The following is a 13,214-nucleotide window of genomic DNA, read 5'->3' on the forward strand; positions in this document are numbered from 1 at the left end:
CTACCACACTCGCCTCTCTAGTTGCCTTTGTCATCTCAAAGTAGATGTTCAGTAGACATTGTAAACTCAAAACATCCCAAACCAAACCAAACATTATTTCTCTCCCCTGCCTGCTACCTTCCCTATCATTGTAGAGAATACAACCATCCTCCCAGGCCCTGGGGTTCACAACCTAGGAATCATCTTGGATTCCTTGCTCTCTCCCCACCCCATACAAGCTGTTGCCAAAGCCTAGATATTCCACATCTACAACATCTCATAAATACTCCCCCTTCTCTCCTCTGACACTGCCCCACCTGGTCCCCATCACCTCATGCCTTGATTATTGCAATAACCTGCTGGGGCAGGGGGAGAGGGAATCCTGCCTGCCTCCAATCTCTCCCTCCTCCATCGGGCCCAACTAATTTTCCTAAAATACAAATCTCATCCTGTCACCACCGCCACTACCCACCTCAAACTCCAGTTACTCCCGATCACCTCCAGGATCAAATATAAAATGCTCTGTTGGGCATTGGTAGCCCTTCCTAACCTTTCCAGTCACACCTTACTCCCCACCATGTCCTCTTTGATCCAGGGACACTGGCTTCCTGGCTGCTCCACAGGCATGACCCTTACTGGGTTGGCTCCGGGCATCTCTGGCTGTCCCTGGTACCCAGAATTCCCTCCTTCTCCACCTCCTGGCTTCTCTGGCTTCCTTTAAATCTCAGTGAAAATCTCACCTTCTCCAGGAAGCCCTCCCAAGCCCTCTTCATTCTAGTGCCTTCCCTATCTTAATTATTTCCTGTTGATCTTGTGTGTCGCTTGTTCATACAGACATTTCCTCGCTGCCTCCCCATTACATTATGAATGAGCTCTTTGAGCTCCTGGAATGTCTTTGCCTCTTTCTCTATCCTCAGGGCTTAGTGCAGTGCCAGGCAAAGAGAAGGCACTTCATTTTGACTGATCAATGACTGTTCTAGCCCAGAGTCTAAGTACCCTCATCTCTACCAAGCAGATAGTGTTACCTGTTCTGGGTATCTCCCAGTGGGATAATTAGGCATCAAATGAGATCATGGATGAAAGGCCCTTTAGGAATTTTAATAATCCATATAAATGTAAGTTATTATTAGAGCCACCAGTCTGAGTTAGAGCAGAGAACAAAGAGAAAGCTGTCCGCAGTAGGGATTTGAGTGACTGGCTTGTGGAAGATGGATTAGCTTTGTTCTGCTTGGTGTGGTGAAATGACAAAGACTGTTTCAACTTAAGATAAGGAAGCCCTTCCTATCAGATCTGTGCCAACGTGGAGTGGACTATCTCAGGAGGCAGCAAGATCCCTGAGACTTGAGGTCTTTGGGCAAATACCAAGTGACCACTGGCTGGAAATGTCATGGAAGGGATTGTTGATCGCATATAGGCTAGCATGTGAGGTCCCCTTTAGTTCTGACACTTGGGGAGTTTTCCGGCCAGCTCATTTCTCCTTCTTTCCAAAGGGCACCCAGGGAAATGATTTATTCACTTTGGGTAAAAGAGAAATTGACTCATTTCCTGTAGGGAAATTTACAGTTGTGTAGGAGAAGTGGGCTGCTTGTTCATCTGCCTGCTCCTGCCCACCTTGCCTTCTGGACGGGAGCTCATTTTCATAGTTAAGAGCAGACCAGAATGTGTCTCAACGTTTCTGTGCTTTGAAATGTTTAGGGCTGTTCTTTGCACTCCCAGGACTACCTGGTCTTTAGGCTTCCAAGGGAGCCACCGCCCCTTCCTCTCTTCCAGTGTGCACTTCCCTCTAAGGATGAATATGTGACCCTACCCTTTTTCACTCTCTGGTTCTAATTCTGACTGATGTGACCCATCCATCCCTCATCGTGGTCTGGGCTTTTTCTTTTGAAGGTGATGCTCCTCCTCCCAAGAAGATCACATCCTGGTTTCTCTCCAAGGGTCAGGGAAAGACCCGGGACGACTCAGCAGACTACATTCCCCATGACATCTATGTGATTGGCACCCAGGAGGATCCCCTGGGTGACAAAGAGTGGCTGGAAATTCTGAAACACTCCTTGCAGGAAATCACTGATATCAGTTTTAAAACGGTAAGGGGACTGACCGATCAATCGCCCTGGTGGTTGTCATGAGAATATGGCAATGGTGAAGATCAGGGAAATGTGTTATCTAAGAAACATCCATAGCTGAGATCAGAGAAATATGACAATCTCTAAGCTTACAGATAAGCATGGAGGATGTGGGGTCTGGATAGGGCAGAAGGCTCCAGCATCCAAGGTCCTAGAGAAGGGATTCTTAACTCTTTCTCCATCAGTCTAGAAAAACCTATGGACACCTTCTCAGCCAGAAATGCAAGCCAGTATGTTCTCTGGGAGATTACCTTCTAATGGGTACTTTATTCTAAGAAGGAATAAGCACAAAGACCTGAGGAAAGAGTCTGTGGCAGCACACAGGGACTGTTGGGTTACCTTTTCTGAGGAGAGCCTAGCCATTCTTCCTGAAGTCGCCCTCTCTGATTCTCCCCAGCCCCCCTTTTCCCACCTCCAGCCACCCTCTGGTTCCAGTCTGACAAACACAGAATTCCTGAGTCAGAAGGAATGTCCAAGGCCAAATCGTCCATTCCCCACCTAGATAAGAATCCCTTCTACAAGAAAACCAACAAGTAGTGTTGGAAGGACTCCGCTCCTCGAAAGGGGGAAGCTGCTGTACCCCAAGGCCGCCCGTTCTACTAGGGGGCAGTGTCATTGTTAGGACATTTGTCTGGCCACCCAGCCCAAGTCACCTTCTTTGTAACTCCTACCCAGAGCTCTCTTTCTGGGGCCAGCCCAAGCCCTCTCCTCTCCTTCTACATGGGATCCCTCATTATACTTGAAGAGATGGCTGTTGATCCCCTCTGAACCTTCTCTTCTCCAGACTAGACCTACTGTTCCCTTAAGGGATCCTCACATGGTATGTGGTATGAGCGGCGGCATGGCATAATGGAACTTCGAGTATGAAAGACCTGGGCTCAAATCCTGTCTCAGATGCTTATTAGCTGTGTGGCCCTGAGTAGGGCACTTACCATTTCTGTGCCTCAGTTTCCTCATCCGTAAAATGAGGAAGACGGACTGTGTGACTACCAAGGTTCCTTCCAGTTCTCTGTCTATGAGCCTAGGATATCTTCACCACTCTAGCTTATCAATGTCTTTCTTAAACTATGGTGCCTAGAACTGACCATATTGAACCAGATGTGCTCTGGACAGGCCAAACTGCAAATGGGCTACCACCTCCAAAATCCTGGAAGCAGCGCCTCTCTCATGCTGCTAGAGATTCCCATTTGCATTCTTGGCTTTTGTACAACTCCACTGAGTCCTGGGCAGCTTGTAAACCATTGTACTCTGTCCCCGATTGGATGCTTCCTTCCCTCTCTGCTGCCCAATGGGGCACCAGGTGGTGATGTGAGGCTGCCTCAGCTGCCTCCTTCCAGGATGTACCAATGCCTGTAATGCCCTGTTTGTCCCCCCTGCTAGATAGCCATCCACACCCTCTGGAACATCCGGATCGTTGTGCTGGCCAAGTCAGAACATGAAAACCGGATCAGTCACATCTGCACAAACAATGTCAAGACAGGGATCGCCAACACTCTTGGTAAGAATAAAGAGGAAATGAAGTACCATTTTCTCCTACGTGGCTGCTGTTGCCATAGTGCATGGATAGGTGTTTGCCTACTAGCCTTAGAATCCCCTAGGATTCCTGCAGGAATCATCCAGGCTGGGGTTGCTGGAAAAAGAGCAGGGACAAGAAGAAGCAGTGAGTGGCCTTCTTGGAGGAGCCAAGGGAGTAGTCATTGGTACTTGTAGGCTGGCAAGAGCAAGGGAAAGTTAGCAGTGAGACAAAGCTAAGAAAGTGACACATGGTGTTGAGGGATCAGGTGGAAGTGGTTACTCCTACTGACCTCTGCTCCGGTCAGACCACAGCTAGAGCCCTCCTTTCTGAGGCCCCACATCTTGCACAGGGCATTGATAAGCCAGAGCGTGGCCAGAGCAGTGCAATCAGCACAGTGAAGGGACTCATGGCCATGATGTACAAGGACTAGTGACAGGAACTTGGACTATTTCTCCTGGAGAAGAGAAGACTTGGGATGGCATGGCTAACTGTCATTCTATCTGAAGGATTGTCATAGAGAAGAGGGATTCTATTTGGCCCTATTGAGCAGATCTAGAGGCAGTGAGAGGAAATGGCAAAGAAGCCAATTCTGCCTTGGTGTCAGGAAAGATTTCCCACCAAAGTAGAATAGGCTACCTTGGGAAACAGTGGGCTTTCCTTCACTTGTAGTCATTGAATCATAGATTTAAAGGGACCTAAATGACAGGTGGTGAATAGAGCACTGGGCTTGGAATTAGGAAGACTCATCTTCCCGAGTTCAAATCCTGCCTCAGACATTTCCTAGCTGTGTGACTCTGGTCAAGTCACTTCACTCTGTTTGCCTGTTTCCTCATCTATAAAATGACCTGGAGAAGTAAATGGCAAACCACTCCAGTAGTGTGACTCTCACATGGGGTCACAAAGAATCAGACATGACTGAACAACAACATTCTCAATGAGTAGAAGATGCCTATTTTCTACCCACTAAAGGGGAACAGGTGCTGTTGGCACCTGTTAGATTTAAGTACCCTAAGTCAAAGCTCCAGTCACCCCACCTTAGTTAGGGCTCTGGGAAGACAGGCAAACCGCAGTCTGTTTTGTAGATTGAGGCCATTCAATAGGAACTCTCTCAAATGCCCAGACTCCCCTTTATCCCTATCCCCACTCCCAGTCCTTTCTCCTATTCTCCACAGTCTCTGAATAAGAGATAATAGCTGCTGCTCAGTTCTCTCCTCTACACCTGCCTTACCTTGCTCTCCCAAGACCTAAAGCTTTGAGGTTTTCCCCAGTTAATCTCAGGAAATGAGATGTCATGGCTTTGTCACTTCCTGCACTTTTCCAAATGCTGCTGAAAATCTTGAGGCTGACACTTCTCTTATGGTCCCCTCCCATTTAGTAGAGACAGAAATTCTGTTTTTGTCATAAGCCCTATGGAGCCTTTTGAGTATGTTGGCACTTACTCAGAGATAACCTCTTCTTAGAGGGGAGGAAAGTCCAACTTTACATGTCTACCTGAACCTTCCCTGGGAAATCATACATGTCAGTTCCTGTCATCTGTCATGTCTCCCCCACCCCCAAATGAAGGCTGGGTTGGGTTTTTTTATTGGCTTCCTTGTATCCCTCCCTTTTCTCTCATTTTTGCTAGTCCCTCCTTCACCCTCCCCTGACTGTCCTATGCTTTCGTGTATCTGTTATCCCTCCTGTTGAAGGTAGATTGAATCTTCCCTTGATAACAGTGTTCTGCTCCTTTCCCATCCCCAGGTAATAAAGGAGCTGTGGGTGTGTCATTCATGTTTAATGGAACCTCCTTGGGATTTGTCAACAGCCACTTAACTTCAGGAAGTGAAAAGAAACTTAGGTAAAATGCACTGAAAACTCCCATTGAGAGGGGCTGCTCCAGGTGAGTTCCCAAGTAGCTTCAGATGCTCCCCCTGGCCAGCAGCTCCTGAGTCAGGTGTCACAGGGATGTCATCATCTTGGATCTTCAAGTGGACCAGAAAGAAGGAAGGCAAACAAGGCCTTTGAGGACAGATGTGGATGAACGGGAGAATGGAAGAGATTTCTCCAGAATTTAGTGACCTATTTAATGTCTAAAATGTCTTGGGAGAGAGGCAGATTGGGGTATCTTTGCAAGCAGAAGTTATTATATCTTTTGGATCATTTTTATGTACCAGGAAGTGCCCCCCCAAAGTTTTTTGTTTTTGTGGGGCAATGAGGGTTAAGTGACTTGCCCAGGGTCACACAGCTAATAAGTGTTTGATGCCAGGTTGTCCTAACTCTAACCTTGGCACACTCTATACACTGCACCGCCTAGCTTCCCTTAACATAAGATGAGTTAATACCAGATAAATTAAGAAAGGAGAAAATGTGGACACCTGACAGGGTGGAGGTAGAAATCTTGTCTAGAGAATGAGAAAGATTTCTAGTAATTTTATGACCTCAATCTATCTTACACTTAAAAATCCAGTTCCGTTGATGGGGGTAGGGTAAGGAAGGTGCTTTGGTTATTTGTCACATTAGAGTGTTAGGCCTGGAGTCAGGAGGACCTGAGTTTAAATCCAGTGTGACACTTATTAGCTGTGTGACTCTGGGCAAGTCACTTCATCCTGTTTGCCTTATCTGCAAAATGAGCTGGAGAAGGAAATGGTAAACCACAGTATCTTTGCCAAGCAAACCCCAAAAGGGCTCATGAAGAGTCAGACACGACTAAACAACAAATCAATAAAGGGAGAAATCTAGGTGGGAGTCCCGTCCAGATTCAAAGCTAACAAATGTTCTATAAGATCTAATGTGTGAGCTACTAAGGGATACATGGCATAAAGTGACATGATGGACTTATGGTGTGATGGGCGGGAGGGCTCACTTCTGATTCATCCTTCCCCTTTCTGTGCCTCTGTTTCCCCCTCTGTAAAACAAGGGGGTTGATCTTCAAGGTCCCTGTAAGCTCTAAATCCCCGACCTCATCCTCTTGCCAGTAACCCAGCCTCCAGCTGACTGTCCAATCCCAAAGCTTCAGCCCTGGCAGTGGCTGCCCAGCGGGAGAGACGCTCATGGCGGCTGAGGTCTTGGGGGCCCCCAGAAGGAGCAGAATAGACCCCCATGTCCTTTGGCTCCCCTGAGGCAGTGCCCTCTGCTGTGCCCAGGAGCTCCCGCCCAGGTGCCAAGCTGCTGTGTCTCTTTCTCCCCCAGGCGGAATCAGAACTACATGAGCATCCTCCGCTTCCTGGCCCTGGGAGACAAGAAGCTGAGCCCTTTCAACATCACTCACCGCTTCACGCACCTCTTCTGGCTGGGAGACCTGAACTACAGACTGGAGCTGCCGCCCTCAGTGAGGGAGCCACCCCTTCCAACCCGGGGCCCCTTGGGTGGGCAAGCCATGGGGGACCCACCTGTCTAAGTGCTCCTTCCTTTTCTGAGTCACCCAATACTCCCCCTCATCCTGCCCCCACTTCAGACAACTAGGGCCCCTCCTGTGGGGCTGGAGCTGTCAAGCCCTGGTCCTGGGCCCACGGGCATCCCTCCAGAGCTCTGGTGGGAAGCACAAGCGAGCTAAAGAAACCTGCTCCTTATTGTTCTGCCTGAGGGCTCAAGCAGAGCCAGGTACTGAGCCCACTAATGGTGATTGTGATAGCTGCCATTTGGCATCTCGCCCCATGTGATCCTTACCAAAGCCCATGAGGTGGGTGTGATCCCATTTTAGAGATGAGGCTTTGCTCGGGGTCACGAAGCCAGTAAGAGCACGAGGCTCAGCTTCCAAGTCCAGATGGTTCTCTCCTCTGTACCTCCTTGATACTTTAATGCCTCCCAGGTCCCTTCCAGCACTCAGACTCTGCCAGGAACGATGAGCTTCAGATTTGGGATTTTCTAAGTGCTCTCATTTTATTGACTACCTGGATGAACGTGACCTTGGAAAAGTCACTTCTCCTCCCTGCTCCTCATCTGTAAAATGAGGGAAGTTGGACCACATGGCCTGCAAGGCCTCCTTCAGCTCCATGATCCTGTTCTCTGGGTCTCAGTTTCCTCATTTGTAAAATGGGGCTAGACAGTCAGGTGGTGGCATGAACAGAGCTCTAGGCCTGGAGTCAGGAAGACTCATCTCTGTGAGTTCAAACCCAGCCTTAGACACTTCCTAGCTGTGTGACCCTGGGCAAGTCACTTCACCCTATCGGCCTCAGTCTCCTCTTCTGTAAGAAATGAGCCGGAGAAGGAAATGGCAAAGCCCTCCAGTGTCTCTGCCAAGAACACCCCAGGTGGGGTCAGGAAGAGTCATACATGACTGAAATGACTGAACAATCACAAAAATGAGGCCGTCTGAGCCAGATGGTCTTTGAGGTCATTTCCAGATCTGAGTCTATACTCCTAAGACCTGCCAGTCCTGGAGAGTATGTGTCTGAGGCAGGACTTAAAACCGGGCCAATTAATCAATAAGCATTTATTAAGTGCCTGCTGTTTGCCAGGTACTGTGCTGAGCTCTGGGAATACAAAGGTCAGAGAAGGCTGGCAGACCACACTCCCCACCAGCCTCTTCTGTGGGCTATTCCTACTATAACAACAAAACCTCAGGGCATGGATAGCAGTGAGAACTCCTCCCCACCCCCAGTGGTGAAGCCAGCCTATAGGTGGAGCAGTTTCAGGCCTTGGGCTGTCCCCCTAGGGTTGCCCCTCTCCCCTCCCCTCGCAGGGCTGATCCCCCCAGGGCTTGGCCCCCCCAGGGATGGGGGCCCCCCAGGGCACAGAGCCCCTCCATGATGCCCAAATTCTCCTTCCAGGAAGCTGAGAACATCATCCAGAAGATTAAGCAGCAACAGTACTCGGAGCTGCTCTTGCACGACCAGCTCCTCTTGGAGCGCAAAGAGCAGAAGGTCTTCCTGCATTTTGGTAAGGGGTGGCAGTCCCCGGGCTGGGAGCGGGACACCAGCCTGCGGGGAGGGAGCTGGGACTCTAACAGAGGCCCCTCTCTTTCAGATGAGGAAGAGATCACCTTTGCTCCCACCTACCGCTTTGAAAGACTGACTCGAGAAAAGTATGCCTACACTAAGCAGAAAGCCACAGGGGTAGGTGCCCTTTCTGTTATCATTCTTCAGGGGAGAGCAGAAAAAAGCCCTAGAGAGGGAGTCAGGGAACTGGGTTCAAATCCCATTGGGCCTGTGTGATCTGGGGCAAATCGCCTCTCCAGGCTTTTGCTTCCACATCAGTAACATGGTGGGTGGGGCTGACTTGATGGTCTCTGGGGTCTTTTCCGGCTTGAGATCTGAGTCTATGTGACCTTGGGAAAGTCACTTTATTTGTCTGAGCCTCAGTTTCCTCTGCTGTGAAGTGAAGGGGGTTGGGCTGGATCTATGATCTCTCTCTGCCTCTTCCTCTGGCCCAGTGTCACCAAACTAAGAGAAGAATGAAGCCCCTTTGCAGTCCCAGGGCTGGGAGGGACATTCTGACTTTACAGATAAAGAATCTTCAAAGCCCATGGAGATCAAATGACAATGTTATGGAAATGTAGGTGATGAGCCAGAAGGGCCCTCCCTTTACAGATGGAAAACTGCTTTACCCAGGGTCACATGGGGAGGTGGGTGGTGTCAGACGTGGGATCTGAACCCAGGTCTTATGAGTTCAGAAGCCAGTGTTCTAGGCTGGGAAGATAAAGAGCATGTCCAGAGAAGCTCATGATGGTGGGGGATCATGCAGTAGTGGAAAGGGTGCTGGGTTTGCAGTCAGGAGGCCTACACAAATTCCAGATTTGCCCCCCCCACTACCTTTGTGACCTTGGGTAAGTCACTGGATTACTCTCTAGGTCCCACTTTCTCTGTCTGCAAAACGAGGGAAGGGGAGGTGGACTGCACAGTCACTAAGGTCGTTGTCCCAGCTTCGCATCCTCTGGTCCCACAAGAAAGCTCCTGAATTGTCCCCAAGCTGGAGCTCCCTTGGATATGAAGATCAATTGTTGTTGTTCAGTCATATTCAGTCATGTCTGACTCTTCATTTGGGGTTTTCTTGGCAATGATACAGGAGTGGTTTTCCATTTCCTTCTCCTGCTCATTTTACAGATGAGGAAACTGTGGCAAACAGAGTTAAGTGACTTGCCCAGGATCACACAGCTAGTACATGTCTGAGGTCAGACTTGAACTCAGGATGATGAGCCTTACTGACTCCAAGCCCAGTGCTCTATCCACTGTGGTACTAGTAAACCACCAATAACAATGGTTCATAGCAAGTTAATTTTCTCTTTTTCCAATAAAGAGTGGAAAAAGAATTCTTTAAAGAAGGTCTCTCCTCTCTTTTCTTGGCAGATGAAATACAATTTACCATCTTGGTGTGATCGTGTGCTCTGGAAATCCTATCCCCTTGTGCATGTGGTGTGTCAGTCCTATGGTGAGTAGACTCAAGGGTGGAGCCAGCCTGGGCATCCTGCATCACCCAGAGGGTGGGGAGCAAAGCGCTCGAAGGTCAGTCCACTGCTGACAATCATTTATGACACCTTGCTGGGCCTCAGTCTGCCCACGTGTCAAATCAGAGAAATGTCTACAACTCCAGATTACTAGTCATATTGTTAGGGAACCCAACTGACCACGTGCCAAGCACCAGAGTAACATAATAGTAGCTAACATTTATCTGGTGCCTCATTTGTGCCAGACACTGTGCTAAGCACTTTACAAATGTTGTCTCATTTGATACAACAACCCTGGGAGGTAGCTGCTATTGCTATCACAGTTTTACAAACGAGGAAACCGAGACAGGCAGGTTAAATGACTTGCCCAAGGTCATGCAGCTAGTAAGTGTCTGAAGTTGGATTGAATTCATCTTCCTGAATCTAGGCCCCGCACTCTATCTACTGTGCCACCTACCTGCCTGTAAGTTAATGAGCTAAAAATTCATTAATCTGGGATAAAGGCAGTGGCTGGCTAAGGCTCTAAGTTTCAGAGTTGGTGCTGATCTGGGACTGTGGGGAAAGTTCTTCCACGGGACTTGCCTACGTCAAAGAAGTCACGGGTTCCAATGCAAAGCAGAGAGGGGAAGGAGAAGGGGGAAGAGATCTCTCTGGTTCAAAAATAGAAATTTGTCCGTGGAAAGCATGGCATGGTGATTCCTAGATCAGTCTTAGAGTCAAGCCACCTCCTACCTCAGACACATCCTGATGGTTCCCCAACCTCTCAGCACCCTGAGCATCTCTCAGAGAGAAGTTTCAGGTGAGTTGCCATTCTGCAATGTTGGAGGGAGTTTTCATACCAGAAGGTCTCTATACCAATGAAATCACAATCTGGGGTAAATGCATAATGTGAATGAAAATGCAAATTGATTCTAATCAAATGAATGAGAAAATGGCCATTTTAATGTAAGAACCACAAATGAACAAAATAATGTATATTAAGTATCTAAAAGTATTTAAAATATATCTTGGGCCTCAGGTTTAAACACAGTAAAGGGAGAGAGATTTATCTTTCTGAATCTTTGGATTAAAAAAAAAAACCTGCCCTGCGGAGTATAGATGCTAAATGAACCATACTATTTCTTTTGTTTTTGATGCTGTTATTTTTTTTCTATTTTGAGGTTTTCCATCATTGCTCTGATTTTTTTTTCTGTTATATATATATATAAATAACCTATATCAGATTACCTGCTGTCTAGGGGAGGGGGGAGGGAGGGGAGGGAGGGAGAAAAATCTGAAATTGTAAAGCTTGTATAAACAAAGGTTGAGAACTATCTTTACATGTAACAGAAAAAAATAAAATACTTTATTAATTTAAAAAATTTAAATAAAAAAAAAACCTGCCCATTTTAAAATGGAATCTATCATGGGCAAGTAAGAACCTCAGAATTCTGAGAATCACTTCTACCACATTTGAGGACTAGACTGGAGGGGAGTAACTCTTACAGCTCATCCATATTTAAGCATGCAGGGGGCAACTAGATGGCATAGTGGATAAAGCACCAGCCCTGGATTCAGGAGGACCTGAGTTCAAATCTGGCCTCAGACACTTGGCACTAGCTGTGTGACCCTGGGCAAGTCACTTAACCCTCATTGCCCCACAAGAAAAAAAAGAAAGAAAAAGAGACAGGTCACTACTACTGACTCCAAGAAGAGCAAAGTCAAATTTCAGCATGCATACACTAGGAAGACATGGGCCATGAGTTTCCTGATTAGACAATCATATTACTTTGCAATTCATCTCTGTTAAATTTCATTTGGGGTTCAGCTTATTATTCTAGCCTATAGGGAGTTCATAGAAATCTATTGTCATCCATGGTAGCTATTCCTTGAAGCTTTGGGTCATGTACATTTTGATAAAACACAAGACATGCTTTTATCCACTCAGTCAACAACCACTAATTAATTGTAGCCGGGTCCCTATTATACAAATAATGAATTCCATGAAGGAGTTACATTATTCCAGTTTTTACCACATGGAACCAAATGCCATATTGTACATTAAGTATAACTTCTCAAATAGTGTGGGTTTTAATAGATGTGATTACCTGCTAGGTAGACTCATACCCTGTCACACACACGAGAAAATGTTCATCAGAACTTGGCCAGGGATAGATGCTTAATTACTCCAGATTTATATCAATCCATTCATCGCTAGTCTCTGGGTGTGTTCCTTCAACCAGTTTTGAACCCACCTAACTAGATTATTGCCAGCCCACATCTCTCCATCTTGTGTGTAAGAATGCCCTGAGGGATCTTGTCAAATGCACTGCTGAAATTCTGGTATGTCATAGCTGCAGTTTTCCCTAATGGATCCATACCAGAGCATCTGGGCTGATAGCCCCCTTGCTTGCATTCCATGCTTCTCCTGGAGAGCCCAGCATTATCCCATGGGGTGATGTTGGTCATGTTCAGACCCAGGGGGCTTGGTCCTCTCTGTATCTGCTTCATACTTGGATTGGTCCTTGGAGATCCAGAAGAATCCCAGAGGAATCGGTGGGGAAGAAGTCTCCCATTTCTCCTGTCTGCTAAATGGTGAAGCTCACCTTCCTTCCAAGGTTGGAAGAATAGGGGGCAAGACTGGAGCATGCAGTCTATATGTGCTCACCCTGAGTAGACTTTGACTTTTGTTCAGGGTCCTGTGAGCGGCAGGGCAGGGCCTGGGAAGGCCAGTCACCTTATTCCCTTGAGTCCTGAGGAGGCTGCCATTTGATCAGCTTCATTCTGCACCACAGAACAGCTACCCTGGGAATGGTGCAGAAAGTCTGAACCACTACTGTGCTATCCCTGGTCCTGAACAGGCGCTCATGCCCTTGGGCACACACACACATACTCACTGTTTCATTTTCCCTTTTCAGGTTGCACCAGTGACATCATGACGAGTGATCACAGTCCTGTCTTTGCCACTTTTGAAGCAGGGGTCACCTCACAGTTTGTCTCCAAGAATGGTCAGTAACTGCATACATTCTCTAGTTTCTTTTGCACAAAATCATATGAATCTGAAGGGAATAATTACAACTCTCATCTATAGGACTTGAAGATTGGTAAAAATGCTCTCCTTCCTATACCCCTGGGCAAGGGGGAGTATTTGAATCTCTCTCCTTATTTTGCAAATAAGGAAACCCAAATACCAAGAGGTGAGGAAGCAGCATTAGAGCTGGGCTTCAGGCCAAGGTCTCCAGGTCTTCTCTCCTCC

The 13,214-nt window shown here is 47.5% G+C and overlaps 1 protein-coding gene across 2 annotated transcripts in view; it reads left to right on the forward strand.

Moving 5' to 3' along the window:
- Positions 1-13,214, forward strand: part of INPP5D (inositol polyphosphate-5-phosphatase D) — a 133,700-nt gene that overhangs the window by 85,085 nt on the left and 35,401 nt on the right. For both annotated transcript variants that reach the window (XM_043964523.1, XM_043964522.1), the window contains exons 12-19: positions 1,867-2,063; positions 3,483-3,600; positions 5,359-5,455; positions 6,787-6,925; positions 8,367-8,475; positions 8,563-8,651; positions 9,882-9,963; positions 12,877-12,966. In XM_043964523.1, the coding sequence (XP_043820458.1) occupies positions 1,867-2,063; positions 3,483-3,600; positions 5,359-5,455; positions 6,787-6,925; positions 8,367-8,475; positions 8,563-8,651; positions 9,882-9,963; positions 12,877-12,966 (921 nt within the window). The remainder of the gene's footprint in view (positions 1-1,866; positions 2,064-3,482; positions 3,601-5,358; positions 5,456-6,786; positions 6,926-8,366; positions 8,476-8,562; positions 8,652-9,881; positions 9,964-12,876; positions 12,967-13,214) is intronic.

Source organism: Dromiciops gliroides, chromosome 4, assembly GCF_019393635.1.
Source record: "Dromiciops gliroides isolate mDroGli1 chromosome 4, mDroGli1.pri, whole genome shotgun sequence".
Lineage (NCBI taxonomy): Eukaryota > Metazoa > Chordata > Mammalia > Microbiotheria > Microbiotheriidae > Dromiciops > Dromiciops gliroides.